This window comes from Colobus angolensis, unplaced genomic scaffold, assembly GCF_000951035.1.
Source record: "Colobus angolensis palliatus isolate OR3802 unplaced genomic scaffold, Cang.pa_1.0 Scaffold25, whole genome shotgun sequence".
NCBI lineage: Eukaryota > Metazoa > Chordata > Mammalia > Primates > Cercopithecidae > Colobus > Colobus angolensis.
In genome coordinates, this window is record NW_012115710.1 from 2,850,432 (window position 1) to 2,870,030 (window position 19,599).

The 19,599-nt window shown below is 52.6% G+C and overlaps 2 protein-coding genes across 2 annotated transcripts in view; both read left to right on the plus strand.

Annotated features, from left to right (window-relative positions):
- Positions 1–775, plus strand: part of CTU1 (cytosolic thiouridylase subunit 1) — a 10,641-nt gene extending 9,866 nt beyond the window's left edge. The window contains exon 4 of the mRNA XM_011946498.1: positions 720–775. Within this exon, the coding sequence (XP_011801888.1) occupies positions 720–775 (56 nt within the window). The remainder of the gene's footprint in view (positions 1–719) is intronic.
- A 13,458-nt stretch (positions 776–14,233) lies between these two features.
- KLK14 (kallikrein-related peptidase 14) overlaps positions 14,234–19,599 on the plus strand; it is a 7,401-nt gene continuing 2,035 nt past the window's right edge. Inside the window, exons 1-5 of the mRNA XM_011946264.1 lie at positions 14,234–14,302; positions 15,651–15,783; positions 15,869–15,930; positions 16,785–16,956; positions 19,170–19,423. Of these exons, the coding sequence (XP_011801654.1) occupies positions 15,758–15,783; positions 15,869–15,930; positions 16,785–16,956; positions 19,170–19,423 (514 nt within the window). The 5' untranslated portion in view covers positions 14,234–14,302; positions 15,651–15,757. The remainder of the gene's footprint in view (positions 14,303–15,650; positions 15,784–15,868; positions 15,931–16,784; positions 16,957–19,169; positions 19,424–19,599) is intronic.

The window sequence follows — 19,599 nt, forward strand, 5'->3', positions numbered from 1 at the left end:
AGGCCGTCCCCACCTTCTAGTGACTTCGGGCCTCCTGCCGGGATCTGACGCCCCGCGGTGGGGGCTGCCTGTAAATGACACTGTGAATAAACCTGTTACCTTACCGGGCCTTCCATGTGGGGTTGGGAAGGAGATGGGGGCCTGCTGACCTGAAACTCTGAAGAAGCTGGGATCCCAGACTTCGGGGTCTCAGGAAGGAAGGGTCTCGAGCTGCCAGTGCCTCTGCTGGTTCTGGGTGTTCTCAGGAGGGTCTTGACCTGATGTTTCCCGTTTGCCCACAGTGGGGTAAGCAGAGTGACATGACCTGATGGACACACGCCTTTCACAGCCCCCATCACGATGCCTCCCTTCCAGCGCTTCTTGTGCACTGCACGCTGCACCCTCATTTCGTCTCCACCACGGCCTCACTGGCTGTAGCCTGAAGTGGTAAATGGCCCTAAGACACCCAGTCGGAAGGGGTCACACCGAGGGCTCCCTCCAAAGCTCTGGAGGATCAAAGATCGTGGAATTGGCCCTCCCCCACCCATCCCCTCCCGAATCTCTCCTGGTATCTCTGTCATGGGTGAGGAGGGTCTGGATGGGTTCCCCAAACCTTGGACTCTGGAAGCAGGGTTGTGAGCCTGTCGGTGACTTAGCCTCTTTCATCTCCCATTTCTTCTCTGAAAATGGAGTCAGCCCCCTTGCCCCCCTCCCCTGCCCCCCCCACTCCCCGCATCAAGGCACCATTGGGAGGAAGCGGAAGAGCAGAGAAGTTGAGGTGCTCAATAAATGGTGACCACTTGGACTTGGTCGTTCATGTTACTGTCTGGCCACCAGGGGGCGCTGGGCTTCAGTGTTGCTGTCCTGTAGGTACGGGGAGATTGTGAGAATCTCAAGCTTCCTGGGGAGATGGTGCTCTCAGTCCCACCTCCAGGACTTGCTGGGCTGGCTTCTTGTCAGAAATGCCCCTTCTTCCCATCGCTCTGCGCAGATCCTCCGGGGTCCTCCTGGAAGGCTTCTCAATTCTCTCCTCCCACCTCCCAACCCTGGGCTTGGTATTCTCCCAGACCCCTGCTTCTCAGTCCTGTCCTGACTGTGTGGCCACCCAGACTTGGGCTGGAGGACAAGGGCTAGAGGATTCACTCAACACATGTGTATGAGCACCTCCTTTGCATCAGGCACTCCTCTGGGTTCTAGGAACATGGCAGCGAGCAGGAGACAAGTCCCTGCCCTCATGAAGTTCAGTCTGGGGGAAATGGACAGTAAGCACATCAGTATGTAATGTCAGGTAGTGATGGATGCTACAAATCAAAAAAAAAAAAAAATGATGAGAGACAAAAAGAGCTCGTATCCATAGGGGTCAGGGAAGGAAGGGCCTTGGAGGACGTGACGTTGTGCACAGACCTGCAGAAGCAAAAGAACAAAGCTTTGAGCCATTTGGGGGAGGAGCTTTCCTGGTGGAGGGAACTGCCAGTGCCAAAGCCCAGAGGTGGGAATCAGCTTGCAAGTGCAGGGAACAGCAAGTCCAGTGTGGCGGGAACAGAGTGGGTGAGGAGGAGAATAGCAAGAGATGAAATGAGCCAGTAAGCAGGGATGGGCCATGTGTGGTCTTCTGTTGGCGAGAAAGACTTGTATTTTAAGAGTGATGGCAGGTCTCTGGAGGGCTTTGGTCCCAGCAGTGGGTCTAATTTCCATTTCCTAAAAGTTACTCCAACTGCTGTGAGGAGAATGAGCTGTAGGGGGTGCAAGATGATCTAGATCAATTGCATAGGATGACGCTTCTGTGCCAGTCCTGGTGCCAAGTGTGCCTGCCTTCCTCATTAGCTCAGTGACATGAGGAATGGGTTTTCAGCAACAATGTTTTTTTAAGTGATATGTAGAAGGAAAAAGTTTATTTTTTATTTTTTAATATTATTTTATTTTTCCATAAGTTATTGGGGTACAGGTGGTATTTGGTTGCATGAATAAGTTCTTTCGTGGTGATTTGAGAGATCCTGGTGCATCCATCACCCGAGCAGTATACACTGCACTGTATTTGTTGTCTTTTATCCCTCGTCCCCCTCCCACTCTTCCCCCCAAATCCCCAAAGTCCACTGTATCATTCTTATGCCTTTGCATCCTCATAGCTTAGCTCCCACATATCACTGAGAACAGAGGATGTTTGGCTTTCCGTTCCTGAGTTACTTCACTTAGAATAATAGTCTTCAATCTCATTCTGGTCATTGCAAATGCTGTTAATTCATTCCTTTGTATGGCTGAGTAGTATTCCATCGTATATATATACCACAGTTTCTTTATCCACTCATTGATTGATGGGCATTTGGGTTGGTTCCTTCAGCACCAATTTTATGAAGGATGAACAACCCAGAGAGGTGAAGTAAGTTGCCCGGGGCCACACTACAGCAAATCAACAAAGGAGCTGGGACTCTGGACACTTTGGCTGGGCTGCCTGCTAGAAGCCAGGGGACCTAGGTTCCTATTGCTGATGTGCCAGGGATTTACCATGTGGCTTTGGGCAAGGGACCATTTCCCTTCTGTTCATTGGAGTTTCTCCCTCTGCGGGGGCGGGGGGGAGGGGAGTGGGTTAGATTTCTTTTGTGGTTTAAGGCACTCTCCAATTGAAAATGCAAATCGTATGTATAATTTAAAATCTCATAGCTGTATTTTTAGAGAAGGGTCACAAGTGACATTTAAATAAATTTATTTGACCCACTTATACAAAAGTTTTAATATATAATCAGTATGTTAAAACTTAAGTGAGTTGTTTTTTTGTTTTGTTTTGTTTTGTTTTGTTTGAGATGGAGTCTGACTCTGTCACCCAGGCTGGAGTGCAGTGCCCTAATCTTGGTATAATCTCGGCAAGCTCCGCCTCCCGAGTTCACGCCATTCTCCTCCCTCATCCTGAGTAGCTGGGACTACAGGCGTCCACCACCATGCCCAGTTAATTTTTTATATTTTTAGTCGGGACGGGGTTTCACTGTGTTAGCCAGGATGGTCTCCATCTCCTGACCTTGTGATCCACCCGCCTCGGCCTCACAAAGTGCTGGGATTACAGGCGTGAGCCACCACGCCCAGCCACGAGATGTTTTATACATGTTTTTTCATATAGAGTTTTCGAAATTCAGTGTGTATGTTACACTTCCAACCCATCTCAATCCAGACTCCCCACAGTTCAGCCACCACATGGGACTTGTGGGTGCTCCACTGGACTGCGCAGGTTTGCAATGTGCTTCCTAGACCCAGACTGCCTGAGTTCAGAGTCAAGCTCTGCCCGGCAAACTGCGTGACCTTGAGCAGGTTCCTCGGCAGTACAGTGTGGGGAGGAATGGTACTTCCGCCCTGTGGTTATTGTTAATGAATACATATCAGCGCTTAGAAGAGCGCCTGGCATTTAGTGAGTGCTTGCCATCCCTCTTAGCCTGGGCTTCCAGCCTTGCTCATGGGGTACTCTGAAGAGCTGGGGTACTGGATGTGGTGGCTCACGCCTGAAATCCCAGCACTTTGGGAGCCGAAGCAGGCAGATCACTTGAGGTCAGGAGTTCGAGGCGGAACCCTGCCTCTACTAAAAATACAAAAATTAGCCAGGCGGGCTGGCAGGTGGCTGTAATCCCAGTCACCCAGGAGGCTGAGGCTTGAACCCTGGAGGCGGAGGTTGCAGTGAACCGTGATCTGGAGATCTGGCCACTGCACTCCAGCCTGTGCAACAGAGCCAGGCTCCATCTCAAAAAATAAAATAAAATAAAATAAAGTAAAATAGGCCAGGCGCAGTGGCTCACACCTGTAATCCCAGCACTTTGGGAGGCCCAGGCGGGAGAATCGTGAGGTCAGGAGATCGAGACCATCCTGGCTAACACGCTGAAACCCCGTCTTTACTAAAAATACAACAAATTAGCCGGCGTGGTGGTGGGTGCCTGTAGTCCCAGCTACTCCGGAGGCTGAGGCAGGAGAATGGTGTGAACCTGGGAGGTGGAGCTTGCAGTGAGCCGAGATGGTGCCACTGCACTCCAGCCTGGGCGACAGCAAGACTCTTTAAATAAATAAATAAATAAATAAATAAATAAATAAATAATAAATAAATGAAAAAAAATGCTGGGGGAAGGTGTTCTTTTCGTCTCTGGCCACAAGAGGTCGCTGTGACCTCGCCTGTGCAGCCGGTGGTCATTGACAGCAAAGCCAGGTCTCCCCTTCCGCTGCCCAGACTGGGAACTCAGGCGTCTCTGGCCACCTGTCCATTGGTCTCTGAGCCATTCCTCAAGGGTGAGACACACAGGTTGGCAGAGATCTTAAGGTCCCGTATAAACACCGGACACTCCTTGACCTCAAGACCCCTGTGTCATCCACTCAACAAATACTTTTTGAGCATGTGATTTGTGACAGCAGTGAACAGAACAAAACCATGCCCTGAAGGGAGAGACCAAAAAAAAAAAAAAAACCCAGAAAAATAAGTCAAATATGTGGTATGTTAGATGGTGATAATCACTTCTATTTAAGTAGGAGGGATAGGGGAGGCTTCAAGGAGGAGATATTCAGGGAAAGGCGTAGGGTGAGGCAGAGAGCACGGGGTTGGGGGGTCTCGGGGGAAAGTGCTCCTGGCAGGAAACAGCAAATGCAAACTCTGAGACTGAGGGAAAAAGCAGAGGGGGCAGGTGGAGGAGAGAGGTGAGAGGGAGAGGCGACTTTGGCCTGGCCTTTGGTTCTGAGCAATGCAGAAGCCATGGAGGATATCTGAGCAAAGGAGGGATACTGATCACCCCTTTATTCACGCAGCAAACATTTCCTGACACCTCCTTGGAGCTGGCGGGCCCTGTGCAGGGCGGTGGGGCAATGCAGCTGAGTCAGCCCTGGTCCCTGCCCTCAATGGGCTCCCTGTCTGGCAGCAGAGGCGGGCAGGGACACTGCCAAGTCAAGACCCAGAGGGATACGTGCCACGGTGGGGCTTAGGAGGAACACAGGGGAGGCCCAAGGTGGGGCTTCTAACTCAGCGTGGTGCGTCATGGAATGCTTCCTGAAAGAGGTAATGTTTAAACCGGGAGCTGGAGATGAGTAAGAATGAGCACAGGAAAGGGCGAGATAGGGACAAACGTGCAAGGCAGAGAGAACGGCAGGCACAGAGGCCTGCAGGCGTGGGAGCCCCAAGTCCCTGCGAGGCTTTGCCGCTCCTCCTCGTGCAGGATGGTGGAGGGGGCGGCCAGCCCTCCATAAAGCGCTGGAATTCTTCTGGCCGGGATGGGGCCCTAGGGAGGGTTAGAGCAGACAGGGCCAGCTCTGGGTGTCAGAAAGATCTCTCTGGGGCCATGTCCAGGAAGGACTGGAGTAGGGAAGATTCTGAGGCAGGAGGCCAGGGAGAGCCCTGGGACAAAGGTCTGGGAATGGATTTGGTAGCCAAAACTGGGGCAGTGGCAAGGGTGTCAGGATGGTGAGAACGGATGTGAGGGCTATTTAAGAAGTCCTCACCAAGAGCTGGGAACCCTCCTCAATGCTGAGAGTTACGTGTACTGAAAGGCAAGTGTAAATCCAAGAGACGTTTCTCCCAAGCAGACTGAACAAAAACAACAGCAACAAAAAGATGTTCGCCACGTATGCCAGTGGCCATGGTAAATCCGGGAGATTCTTTTGCTGAAGGAGGAAGGTTTAGTAAATATGGAGGGCAGGGGCAGGGAGCTGCTGAGGCTGGAGGCCCAAGTGAACACAGACAGTCCTTTAGCTAAACAGGAGGCCCCAGTCTTCATGGGGACAAAGGGACTTTTGCTGTGGCCCGTGTTCTCGGCAAACACAGCCCCTACATAAACACAACTGAAGGTGGCAGTGGAGCGAAGCACCAGCGTCTCATCCCATCGGGTCCGAAGCATTCTTCTCGCTGTGGGGATTTGGAGCTCAGTCTCAGAAAGACCGGCTTCCCCATCTTCCACCTGTGTGCTCTCCCGGGGCTGGGTCATCGGAGATCACTGTCAGGTCTGAGGAGGTGGGAACATGGAGTGCAGAGATTCTGGAGAAAAGCAGAGATTCTAAACAGGCTCTGAGATCATCTTCCTCCTTCAGCCTGTTTTCATAGAGCCCCTGCCACATACCAGGTAGCAGACGTGGCACCAGGGATTCAGCAACAAGATAAACAAGGTCCCTGCCCTCGCGAAGCCTCAGTTCTAATGAGAGACGTCTCTTTCTTCCACAGAGGTTTACTGAGCACCTCCTATGTGCCAGGGCATAGGGGCAGGTGAAGCCGGTGAACGTCCCTGTGCCATCAGGGTTGGCACTCAAGTTGTGGGGGAGAGATGACGTAAGAGTAAGAAAGTAAATAAATAAAACATGAGAGACATCCGACAGTGATAAACACCATAGAGAGGAAGAAAACCAGCAATAATAATAAACAAGGAAGCAAACGGATAGCGCAATTACAGATCGAAATAAGGTGTAGGAAGGAAACCCACAAGAAGCCGAGATAGAAACTGGAAGGGAATATGCCAGCTCTAGAGAAGGTGGTCAGGAGATGAAATCTGAAATCTGAAGGAAGATCACAGGCAGCGTGGTGGGAAGCGTGTCCCAGGCAGAGGGAACAGCAAAGGCCAAGCCTCTAAGTTGGGAAAGCACCTCCCGTGTCGAGAAGATGGAAGAAGTTCAAGGGGAGCAGAGGCACAGTACACAATGGGGTGATGAGGTTGGGAGGATGGACAGAAGCCAGACACCGAGAGCCTTGGAGGCATTTGGGTTTTATTATAATTGCAGTGGGGACTCACAGATGGGTTTTAAGCAGGTTTTAACAGGATACTGTTTTAAGAAGACGTTGGCTGCTGAATAGAGAATGGACTTAGCAGGGCGAGGGAGGGAGGGGTTGGGGGTCGAGGCTGGAAGCAGCGAGACCAGTTTGGATGCTCTCGCACCTGTGTAGGTGAGAGATAAGGGTGACTTGGAAGAGGGTGACTGAGAGGAGACAAGTGGGCGGATTCTTTACTGTGTACTTTGGAGCTAAATGACAGGAGCTGCCAGAATGGGAGATGAGAGCGAGGGAGGAATCAAGGACGCTCCCAAGCGTCTTTGACCCAAGCACCTGGGGAGAGGATGCTAACTTAGAGGAGACACAGGGGGAAGGTTGGGGCACACCATGGAGCTTAAACAGAAATAAATGGGAGGTAATAGAGGGGGGATGGGGGGCAGGAATGTTCACTGCCCATCAGCCGAGCCTCAGGGGCCTCCAGCTTTGCACACAGAGGCTGCCTGGCACAAAGCAGTTTTCAGTGCCGGCTCAGAAACGTCTGAGAGATTCACCCGGAGAGAGTTTGGATCATCGACGACACACATGAGATCAGAAGCAGAGAGGCATCAAGTCAGGCTGGCCGGGGTTCAAATCCCAGCCCTTCCATGCCACGTTAGACAACTGACCTCATTTCTCTCCGCTTCGTCATCTGTAAAATGGGTGTCATCGTGTCTCATGGGGCTGGTGGGAGAATTAAGGGACGTGGCACACAGTAGGCACTAGGAAAGTTGCCAACCAAAAGCCCATCAGGACCCGAAGGAAGACAGAGATGGGGGTCTGTCCACTCATCCCACAACCATTCACGGCGCGCACACTCACTCCAGGCCGTTCTAGGAGCTGGGGACCCAGCAGGGAATGAGGCAAACAAAACTCCCTGCCCTCGCTGACATGGAAACGGATCTGCAGACAGAGTGGCATGGTGTCTAACAGACAATGATCTGGGTTTGAGGCCTGGCTGTGCCACTTGCCCAGGTTACTTGTCTAAGGCCCAGTTTCCTCATCTATAACATGGTACTAATGAGAGTCCCTCGCCCCACAAGGCTTTCACGAGGATTAAATGTGAGAGGACGTATGTGACCGGCCTTGGTGACCGGCCCCATTGCTATAATAAGTGGACAGAGGGACAGGCACCGGCTGACACACAGAGTGGGGAGCTTCAGGAGAGATGACCCCCCCAACTTCCAAAGATAGGACTCCCCAGCTTCTGCATCCCACTACCTCCACGTGGCCAGAGACCACCTCCCCCGCCATTGTTCCCACAGTCACACCCAACCTCTATCTCCATCCGGAAGGGCTTCACCTCTGAAACCACAAAATCCCACATCCCACTCCCTGACCACAGCCTCCCATGCCTCTGTGCTATGGTTGTCTGCGCCATACCTGTTCTTCCACCTTAAAGACGTCTTACCCTCCTCAGGCAGCCTCCCCACCAAGCCCCCTTGTCTCTACCCGCTGAGAACTTTAGGCTGAGGGCAATAAGCAGGTCACAAGAGGACAACTGTAATATGATTCCTTTGGGCCGGGTGCACTGGCTCACACCTTTAATCCCAGCATTTTGAGAGGCCAAGGCGGGAGGAGGATCACTTGAGCCCAGGAGTTCAAGAACAGCCCCAGAGTCCCCTCTGCCCTGGTGACCCTCAGCTCCCCAGTCCCAGCATCCCTCCCACCATCACCCAGTCCTGCAGGCGCCTTCTCTTTGTCTACATCCAGGAAGTTGGAGGAAAAAAAAAAATCCACCAACTACTGAGAGGGTGCCCCTTGAAACATGATCCTCAACGTCACCTGGGCCCCTTCACCGCCACCCTCAGCCTTCCCAGCCCCACCCACCAAGGGCCCTTGAGATGAGCTGACTGACGTCTCCTGGGAAGAAACAAGCCACAGGACGGACCAGCCTTGACTTCCTGCCATCGAGCCCACACCCTACCCGCACCTGACCTGCCCTTTCCTCCTTCCTTCCTGAAACAATGGAAGAGGCGTCTGTCCCCATGTCTGGGGCTAATCCCACCACATCGCTGGTTGCACCATCCACTCCTTTGTTCTTGAACATTTCATGAGGTGATTAAGAGCTCCCCACCTGGGTTCAAGTCATGGCGCCCCCATTCAGCGTTGTGTAACCTTGGCGAGTGGCCGAACATTTCCGTCCAGACTTCCTCCATCTGTACAATGAGGGGAGTAACAATACCGGAGGTACTCGCGAGCTCTCCCATGGCTAGGGGAAGGTGTCAGCGAGTTAATTCTCATGAAATTGTTCAAATCGTGTTGGACACACACATCGGTGTGCAAATGAACTTGATAGTGGCCTTGGGAGACGGAGACAACAGAGGAAGAGTTAAGAGCGTGGAGTGGCGGTTCGGACAGTCCCGGAGTCTCTGCTGCCTCCTGCACCTACCAGCTGTGGGACCTTGGACAAGCCACCTCCTCTCTCAGCCTCAGTTTCCCTGTCTGTAAAATGGGGACAAGACAGTGGGTCTCCTGAGGAGTCCAGACTTTCCATGACCTCACTGCCTTCATTGTTTATTCTCCCCTCACCTACTCAGCCCCCTACTGGCCGTCTTGCAGTTCCCAAACCTACAGACCCCTTCCACTGCAGGGAGGCCCTTGGTGCCACCTTTTCATAGACCCGCATAACTTGTAATGTCGTATATTGTATTTATTTATTTTCTTTTTCTTCCAGAATATAGAGATCAGTAGGGCAAAGATTTTTTTTGGAAGGGGTATGTATTGTGCTCATTGCTGTATCCTCTAGAACTATGAGGGTGTACATAGTAGGTGCTTGATAAATATTTGCTGAAAAGAGGTGGGGGAGAAAAGGAAGGGAGATGGGAGAAGAGGGACGGATGAAGGGAAAGAGGGAGGAAAACAAAGGGAAGACACTAACCCAGATAAAGAACTTGGCTGGTTAAACAGAATCTGGTCTATATACACAATGGAATAGCATTCAGCCTTAAAAAAGGAAAGAAAAGGCCGGGCGCGGTGGCTCAAGCCTGTAATCCCAGCACTTTGGGAGGCCGAGACGGGCGGATCACGAGGTCAGGAGATCGAGACCATCCTGGCTAACACGGTGAAACCCCATCTCTACTAAAAATACAAAAAACTAGCCGGGCGTGGTGGCGGGCATCTGTAGTCCCAGCTACTCAGGAGGCTGAGGCAGGAGAATGGCGTAAACCCAGGAGGCGGAGCTTGCAGTGAGCTGAGATCTGGCCACTGCACTCCAGCCTGGGCGACAGAGCGAGACTCCGTCTCAAAAAAAAAGGAAAGAAATCCTGGCACATGCTACAACGTGGATGAATGTTGAGAGCATTAGGTTGAGTGAAATAAGCCAGTCACAAGAGGACAAATATTTTATGATTCCTTTTGGCCAGGAGCAGTGGCTCACACCTGTAATCCCAGCACTTTGAGAGGCTGAGGTGGGAGGAGGATCCCTTGAGCCCAGGAGTTCAAGACCAGCCTGGGCAGCATAGGGAGACCCCATCTCTACAAAAAAAAAATTTTTAATTAGCTGGGCATGGTGGTGCACACCTGTAGTCCCAGCTACTCAGGAGGCTGAGGTGGGAGGATCGCTTGAGCCCAGGAGGTTGTGGCTGCAGTGAGCTATGACTGCACCACTGCACTCCAGCCTGGGTGATAGAGTAACACTTATCTCTAAAAAAAAAAAAAAAAAATGCTGATTCCTACTGATTCCTATTATGTCAGGTACCTAGATCTAGAATAGTCAAATTCATAAAGACAGAATGTAGAATGATTGTTGCCAGGGGCTGGGGGAGGGAGAAGCAGGGAGCTATCATTTAGTGGGTGCAGAATTTGGGGACAATGAAAATGTCTGGGGAGTTACAGAGTAGTGATGGCTACACAGCAATGCGAATCTGCTGAATCCCATTGAACTGTACCTAAAAATGGTTAAAATGCTAGATTTTATGCTTTTTTTTTTCTTTTTGGTAGATATGGAGCCTCACTCTCTCACCCAGGCTGGAATGCGGTGGTGCGATCTCGGCTCACTGCAACCTCTGCCTCCCAATTTCAAGCGATTCTCCTGCCTCAGCCTCCCAAGTAGCTGGGACTACAGGCACGCGCCACCATGCCCAGCTAATTTCTTTTGTATTTTAGTAGAGACAGGGATTCACCATGTTGCCCAGGCTGGTCTCAAAACTCCTGAACTCAGGCGGTCCGCCCTCTTTGGCTTCCCAAGGTGCTAGGATTACAGGCGTGAGCCACTGCGCCCGGCCTATGCTATGTTTATTTTACCACAATTAAAATATTGTAAAATTTTCTTAAAGTTTAAACATTTTTAAAAAGGTCTCATCTGTCAGGCACAGTGGCTCACACTTGTAATCCCAACACTGGGAGGCCGAGGTGGGTGGATCACCTGAGGTCAGGAGTTTGAGACCAGCCTGGCCAACATGGTGAAACCCCACCTCTACTAAAAATACAAAATTTAGCCAGGTGTGGTGGTGTGTGCCTGTAGTCCGAGCTACTCGAGAGGCTGAGGCAACAGAATTGCTTGAACCCAGGAGACAGAGTTTGCAGTGAGCCAAGATCCCGCCACTACACTTCAGCCTGGGTGACAGAGTGAGACTCCGTCTCAAAAAAAAAACAAAAAAAGAAAACAAGGTTTCATCACAGTCCCTGGCTGTGCTGAGCACAGAATACATGTGACCGATTGTTTTTGTTCCAAGTGCCATCCAGGTTTTCCTTTCTTATAAACAGCCATCACTGTCAAGCACCCTTCTCCTCCCCTAACATCCAAGAGCTGTCTGCACCTATGGTCTCTGCTCCGCCCAGCTTCCACCCCTAGCACACCACAAAAAAACCTTTCTCTCCAGAATCACCCATCACCTGTCTTCCTTCCAGAGGCATCTGACCCCACCCCCACCCCCGCCACTCCCTCATTTAAAAAATGCTCTCTGGCTGGGCATAGCACACTGGCTCACGCCTGTAATCCCAGCACTTGGGGAGGCCAAGGCAGGCAAATCGCTTGAGCCCTGGAGACCAATCTGGGCTACATCGTGAGACCCCGTCTCTACAAAAAAATACAAAAATTAACTGGTTGTGGTAGCACATGCCTGTAGTCCCAGCCACTCAGGAGGCCTATAGTCCCAGCCACCCAGGAGGCTGAGGTGGGAGGACTGCTTGAGGCCAGGAGTTCAAGGCGGCAGTAAGCTGTGATTGCACCACTGCACTCCAGCCTGGGCAATGGAGTGAGACCCCATTTAAAAAGAAAAATAAAGCTCTCAACTTTCCTGACACTGCTCCCTCCTGATGTCCTTCTTAGCTCTTCAATCACTCCTACCCCTGGGGTAACTGTTTCTCATCCCCTGAGCTGTGAGTCTTCAGTGGGGTCCTCTCACCATATACCCTCTCCCTAGGTGGGCTCCACACCACTGGTGTCCAGCGCCATCTGTGCCATGACACCCCATCACTCTGAGCTCAAGACCTGAGTATCCCAAAGGATTCTGCTCTCCCCTACTCAGGATCATGCCACCACCACCCCTGCAGCACCAGGGCCCTACTCATCTTGGTCACTCCTTTCTCCTATGCTCTGAGCTCTCTCACCATCCTCCTGCCCCACCATCCCTACTCGAAACAGCTCACCTCCCTGCTACCCTCTCCACACACTGTGCATCCTCCCTGGCAAACTCCTATTCATCTACAGAACCCGGCTAAGACAGCCGCTCCTCCTGGAACCCTGTCCCACACCTGGGGCTCCATCCAGCCCTTCAACCTCCTCCGGGGGAGCACACGTGGCACCACATGGAGTTTCCTGTGGCCCCGCTGGCCTGTCTCACCAGACCGTGAGTTCACACAGGAGCAGTGACTGAGGCCCTGTGTTCATTCATTCGTCAGATCTTTATCGATGCCCATGGCACAGCAAACAAGATCGTGCCAAGCAGGTGGTGGAGTGGTGGAGCGAGATACCCCGGGAACCTAGAATGTGGTGGGAAGAGGACCCAGCAACCCGGCCACAGCGCGGCGGGCGCTGAGGGCCGGGCTGGGGGCGGCGGGTCCTTGGGAGCCACAGGCGGTGAACTGGGTCTTCGGCTACATCTCCAGCTATGTCCCTACCTTTGAGCTGAAGACCTTGGGGAGCCTTCCAGGCATTCTGTGCCCTGGCTCAGGATCTGCATAAACACAAGAACCCCCTCTTTATTTGTTTGTTTGTTTATGTATTTTGAGATGGAGTCTCACTCTGTCACCCAGGCTGGAGTGAAGTGGCTCAATCTTGGCTCACTGCAGCCTCTGCTTCCCGGGTTCAAGCGATTCTCCTGCCTCAGCCTCCTGAGTAGCTGGGGCTGCAGGCACCCACCACCATGCCCTGCTCATTTTTTTTTCTTTTTGTATTTTTAGTAGAGACTGGCTTTTACCATGTTGGCCAGGCTGGTCTTGAACTCCTGACCTCAGGTGATCCACCCGCCTTGGCCTCCCAAAGTGCTGGGATTACAGGCGTGAGTCACCGCGCCTGCCCACCCCCCCACCCACCCTATAAAGAAAGGATTCTCTTGGATCCCAGGGATAGAGTGGCATAAAGGAGCCGCTCTCCGGCTCCTGGGGGTTGACCAAGGCCTTCTGCTTAAGTAGAGTGTTCTTTTCAGGAACAGGGAGACCTTGTGTTTACTAGGAAATTCTGTTTTATTTTTAACTTTTTCCTTTGAGATAATTACAGACCCACAGGAGGCTACACACACAGTGTAGGGAATCTCCCTCACTTACTTCCCCCCGTGGCGACACCTTGTGTAACTGTAGGTCCAGAATGGAAACCAGGAAATCGGCACAGAAATCAAACTGTTAACGAGACTGCAGATCACACTGCGGGTTCATTTTTCACACGCGTTTCTTTGCACGTGTGTGTGTGTGTGCACGTGGGCTTCTGTGTCTCTTCATCTCATGTGTAGAATCGTGTAATCACCGCCACATCCAGCGGAGAGATGATTCGTCACCACAGAGCGGCTCCCTCCTGCTGCCCCATCCCTGGGTCCCAAGAGAATCCTTTCTTAAAAGAGGGGTTCTTGCCGGGCGTGGTGGCTCACGCCTGTAATCCTTGCACTTAGGGAGCCCAAGGAGGGTGGATCATTTGAGGTCAGGAGTTTGAGACCAGACTGGCCAACATGGCGAAACCCCGTCTTTTCTACACACAAGCATTGGGGAATTTAAGGGGCTGGGGGAGGGGCTGAGGAGGGTAGGCCCTCCCCCAGATGAGGATGGAACCCCCCCAACTCCAGAACCCCTCCTGCAGGCTGGCCAGATTCCTTCCCCACCTCATTCACTCTCTCTCTCCTGTTCTCTACCCTCTACCATTTTGAATTTCCGACCCCATCTCTTAAGACTCTATCCTTCTGTGTCTGAATCTCTGTCTTCTCTTTCTGGGTCTCTGTCCCTCTCCCTCTGGGTCTCTGTCCCCCTCTCTGGGTCTCTGTCACTCTCTCTTTGCATCTCCAGCTCTCACTTTGTCTCTGTACCTAGCTCTTCCCCACCCCTCTGCAGAGCCCAAGTTGGGGAATGCCAGTTCTGGCGCCAACCTTCCTGCTCCCTGCTGGGGCCTCGGCTCCCCCATCTCTCAGGAGTCGAAAGTGAGAAAGCAAGGTGGGCAGCTCTGCTCCAGGTCCAGGTATCTCCCGCCCACCTCCTGCCTGTCTTCCATCCCACCCCGCCTCTCCATCTCTCCCTGGCGCTGCCATCTCTCATCTCTGCCTGTCTCCTCTGTTATTGTCCCCATTCCCTGTAGGTGCCCATCCTTCCTGTCTCCCCTCTGCCATCAGCCTGCCTGTCCTGTCCTCTTTCTCCCACCATGTCCCGTTCTCTTCCACGTCTCATGCCCGCACTGCCTTCATCATCATCGCTGTTGTTCTGTGTGTGTGTGGTGAGTGCCTCATGGTGGGGCGTCTCGGCCTCTCTCCTCTCTCTCCACTGTTTTCTCTTGCTGTGTGTCTACATTCTGTCTCCACCTTCTTGCCTCCGTCTTCTGCTTTTCTCTCTCCACTTCTCCACACCCCTCTCTCTCTGCATCTCTGTGTGTCCCTCTTCCTCTGTCTTTTTTTCCCACCATCTGCCTTTCCTGTTCCCTGTCACATCCAGCTTCCACCTCTTTCTCCTTCTCTCTCCTCAGTTCCTTCTCTCATGAGCACATGTCCCTCAGTGCTCGTATTCCTGGACCCCTCTCTCTCCACTGTCGTATCTTCTCATTCATTTTCCCAGCCTCTCTCTCTCTCCCCCCCTCTCTCTCTCTGTGTGTGTGTCTATGTGTCTCTGTCTGTCTCTGTCTTTCTATCCCTGTCTCTCCGTCTCTGTCTCTATCTCTCTGTCTCTGTCTGTCTCTCTGTCTTTGTCTCTGTCTGCCTCTGTGTCTCTCTGTCTCTGTCTCTCCATCTCTCCCTGTCTCTCTCCGTCTCTCTCTGTGTATGTCTCTGTCTGGCTCTCTGTCTCTCTGTCTCACTCTCTGTCTCTCTGTCTCACTCTCTGTGTCTTTCTCTGTCTCTCTGTCTCTCCCTCTCTTTCTGTCTCTCTCTCTCTCTCTCTCTCTCTCCCCTACCGTGACTCCCTCTCTCAGTGCCTCTCTTCCTCCCTCTCTCAGCCCCTTCTCCCCACCCTGGTTTCCTGACTCCACCACCAGATCCACCACCTCCAGCAACTGAGAACCCTCCTGTGCCCACCCTGCCCTGGTGTCCCCTCCCAGGATTCCTTCTAGATTATAGCATCTTCCAGGGGCGGGTTCTCGTGAACAATTGTGGCTGCTTTTTTGGCCAGAGAGGGGAGGGAGGGGATGGGATCAGGGAGTTCTGGAATGGGAACTAGGCTATAAAAAAAAAAAAAAAAAAAAAATCAGAAGCAGGGCAGCGGGAGGTGGGGGCAGGGCCAGCTGTCCCGACCAGGGATAAAAGGCTTTGCCAGCGTGACTAGGAAGAGAGACACCTCCCCTCCTTCCTTCACCAAGACATCAAGGAGGGACCTGCGCCCTGCTCCTCATCCTCCCGCCTGTCGCCCGCAGAGCCTGCAGGCCCCACCCTCCTGGTCTGTGGTCCCTACCTCTCTGCTGTCTTCATGTCGCTGAGGGTCTTGGGCTCTGGGTAAGTGGCCCTCGCTGTCTCTGCCTCTCAGCCCCTGGTTCTGTTGAAGGTTCCTTCTCTCTCACTTTCTCTCTGCATTTGACAGAACCTGGCCCTCAGCCCCTAAAATGTTCCTCCTGCTGACAGCACTTCAAGTCCTGGCTATAGGTAAGAGAAGGGTTGGGTATGAGACAAGGGGGTCCCCTGGAGACTCTGAGAAGAGATGGAGAATGGGTCCTTGGGGCCCCTGGATGCTCATGGTGACCTTGTAAGAAAGAGCAGGGAGTGGTCTGGGGATCATGGCGGGGGAGGGTGCTGGAGGCCTAAATTCCTAGTTGTGGAAGTGCTGGGAAATTGTGGGACTGGGGAGAGAGGTGTTTATAAGATCTGGTGCAAAATACATAAGGAATCGTAGAGAACTATTAGGTCCTGAGTAGGCCATAACAGAAGGATCACAGGGTTCTACTTGACTGTGCTAGGAAAGAAACAATGTGGGAAAGATGTTTTGCTGTCAGAGGGAAGGTGGAGAAGGACGATGGGGTGGCAGGATCGTGGTGTGGGGTGTGCGAGGTGGCTGGGGGCAAGTGTGGGGCAAGAGATGGTGGAGTCCATTGGGGTCCCACTGAGTGGGAACTTTGGGGAAGAGACAGGGAGGTCCTTGAATGTGTTGGGGAAGGACTCACTGGGGGAAAATGTGGCATATTTCGAGAAGTGATCACAGAAATTATGGGCGCGTAGAGCTGAGGGTTGTAGATGTAGCAAGGCCCTAGATAAGGTGGCCACGGCACAAAATAAGAGATGCTACGGAGGTGACTTGGGAGGTGAGTCAGAAAACTCTCCGTGTTGGGGCAATAACGGGGTCAACATTGGACCTGTCTCACCCTGGGTGGGACGGATAGAAGTGGGCGGTTTAGGGGTTAGACCAAAAGGAAGGGGATTTGTCAGTTCTGGAATCCTACAGACTTGCAGAGTGGAGAGTGTTTGCTCATCTACTTTCCCCACCCAATCCTGTCCACTCCTAGACATGACACGGAGCCAAGAGGATGAGAACAAGATAATTGGTGGCTATACATGCACCCGGAGCTCCCAGCCGTGGCAGGCGGCCCTGCTGGCGGGTCCCGGGCGCCGCTTCCTCTGCGGAGGTGCCCTGCTTTCAGACCAGTGGGTCGTCACCGCTGCTCACTGCGGCCGCCCGTAAGTGACCCCCTCCCCTGTCCCTGTGTCCAGTGAACTCTAGAGTCTAAAACCCTAGGACTGAGCTGAGAACCTGGATCTCTGTGTAGAACCCAATGTAGTGGCTGGCTCCTGGTCTGAGGTCTAGAGAAGAGCCTGGAACCAAAAACACAGCTCGGGATGTGGACTCCTCCGTAAATCTCGAACTCAGCATAGGTTCTGAAAGCAGGTGGGCGGCTCGGAACCCATGGGCCTGCTGAGAACCAAACATCGAATCCAGTGATTCATTCAGAGGCCCCGCATTACATCAAGACCAAGCTTAGCCCAATCCAGATTGGTGGCTGAATTCAGGACCCGGTCTACATTCAGAAACTAAGGACACTACGTAGGACTCAGAGCCCAGTTCAGGACCTACAGCCTAGCCATAAATCCAGAACTGGAACCCTGCTCACAGCTGGAACATACAACTCTAAGAATAGAGGCAAAACTTGGGGGCTGTTGCACATCCCAGGTTTAGTTCAGAGTCTAGTCTACAGCTCCGCTATGAGCAGCCTAGAATACAGACTTCAACCCAGTGTTTAAAGCCCAGAATGTGCCTGGCGCGGTGTATGCCTGTAATCCTAGCACTTTGGGAGGCCAAGGCGGGCAGATCACCTGAGGTTGGGAGTTCAAGACCAGCCTGACCAACATGGAGAAGCCCTGTCTCTACTAAAAATGCAAAATTAGCCAGGTGTGATGGTGCATGCCTGTGATCTCAGCTACTCAGTAGGCTGAGGCAGGATAATCACTTGAACCCAGGAGGCGGAGGTTGCGGTGAGCCGAGATCGCACCTTTGCACTCCGTCCTTAGCAACAAGAGTGAAACTCCATCTCAATAAATAAATAAATACATAAATAAATAAATCCCAGAATGGAGATCCTAATCGGAAGCCCCATATAAAACCCAGACCCCTCCTAAATTCTAGATCTGAACTTACAACCCAGACCCCAGCCAAGAAGTCAAAATACCTATAAGCCATGTCTATGCCATAAACAGAAGATCAGTCTAGAACCTAGAGATCAAAGCTCAGGCCAGAGTCTAGAATATAAAGGCCAGAATGCAAATCAGACTCTAGAATCTTGGATCCAGGCCATAACCTGGAGCTCCAACTAGAACCCAGAGCCCAACCTGAGGTCAAGGGCTCAGATCAGAGTCCAGAACCAAGAGCCCTATAATCCAATATGAAACAGACCTGTAGAATCAAGAGCTCAGACCAATGTTGAGAACCCTGACCCCAACTGGAGCACAGAGCTCATACTGTTGTCTAAGAACGGCTCAGAAACCAGAGTTTAATAAGGAACCCAGAGCACCACCCAGAAATTGGAGCTATCAGTGTGTCCAGAACCCATAGCCCAGGTCTTAATCCATTGCTCAAAATAAAACCCTCAGCCTATCCTAAAACAGAAACCTAACATCAGACTCTAGAAATTAAGTCACAGCCGGGCACGGTGGCTCATGCCTGTGATTCCATTACTTGGGAGGCCGAGGGGGGCGCATCAATTGAGGTTGGGAATTCAAGACCAGTCTGGCCAATATGGTGAAACCCCGTCTCTACTAAAAAATACAAAAATTAGCTGGATGTGGTGGCGGGCACCTGTAGTTCCAGCTACTCGGGAGGCTGAGGTGGCTGAGGCGGGAGAATCACTTGAACCAGGAGCTGGAGGTCGCAGTAAGCTGAGATCGTGCCGCCGTACTCCAGGCTAGATGACAGAGCGAGACTCCATCACAAACAAACAAACAAACAAAAAATCAAGTCATAATCCAGGTTCGATCTAGATTCCTGATCTTAGCATAGAGTCAAAAGTTTAAGGTGTATAGAACCCAGAGGCCCGACTAGAAATGGAATGGAGCCTACTCCAGAATATCAGTTCTGATTTACAGCCTAGAGTCATAATGCAGTTTCACTTAGAACTCAAAGCACAGAGCCCAGCACAGACCCTGGGACGGAGCCAAGCTCTCCCAATCATCACCTTCTTCCCAAGCCAGGAGCTGGAGCTCAGCCCAAGAGCGGAAGGAGAGGCAGCTGGGGCTGGGCCGAGAGAATGCCCTGGTCATGGGGAAGGGCACAGGAGGCCAAGAATGCTCGGCCTGCAGTTAGTGAGAAGCAGGCTAGACCTCAGGGAGTCGGGCCGGAGGGTGGGGAGGGGTCTCCGGCTCAGACCCTGAGCAGCACTTCTCTTGGGGGTCGTGGCCAGGATCCTTCAGGTCGCCCTGGGTAAACACAACCTGAGGAGGTGGGAGGCCACCCAGCAGGTGCTGCGCGTGGTTCGCCAGGTGACGCACCCCGACTACAACTCCCGGACCCACGAAAACGACCTCATGCTGCTGCGGCTCCAGCAGCCCGCGCGGATCGGGAGGGCAGTCAGGCCCATTGAGGTCGCCCAGGCCTGTGCCAGCTCCGGGACCTCCTGCCGAGTGTCAGGCTGGGGAACTATATCCAGTCCCATCGGTGAGGACTCCTGCGTCTTGGAAAGCAGGGGGCTGGGCCTGGGCTCCTGGGTCTGAAGGAGGAGGGGCTGGAGGTCTGGACTCTTGGGTCTGAGGGAGGAGGGGGCTGGACCTGGACTCCTGGGTCTGAGGGAGGAGGGCCTGGGGACCTGGACTCCTGGGTCTGAGGGAGGAGGG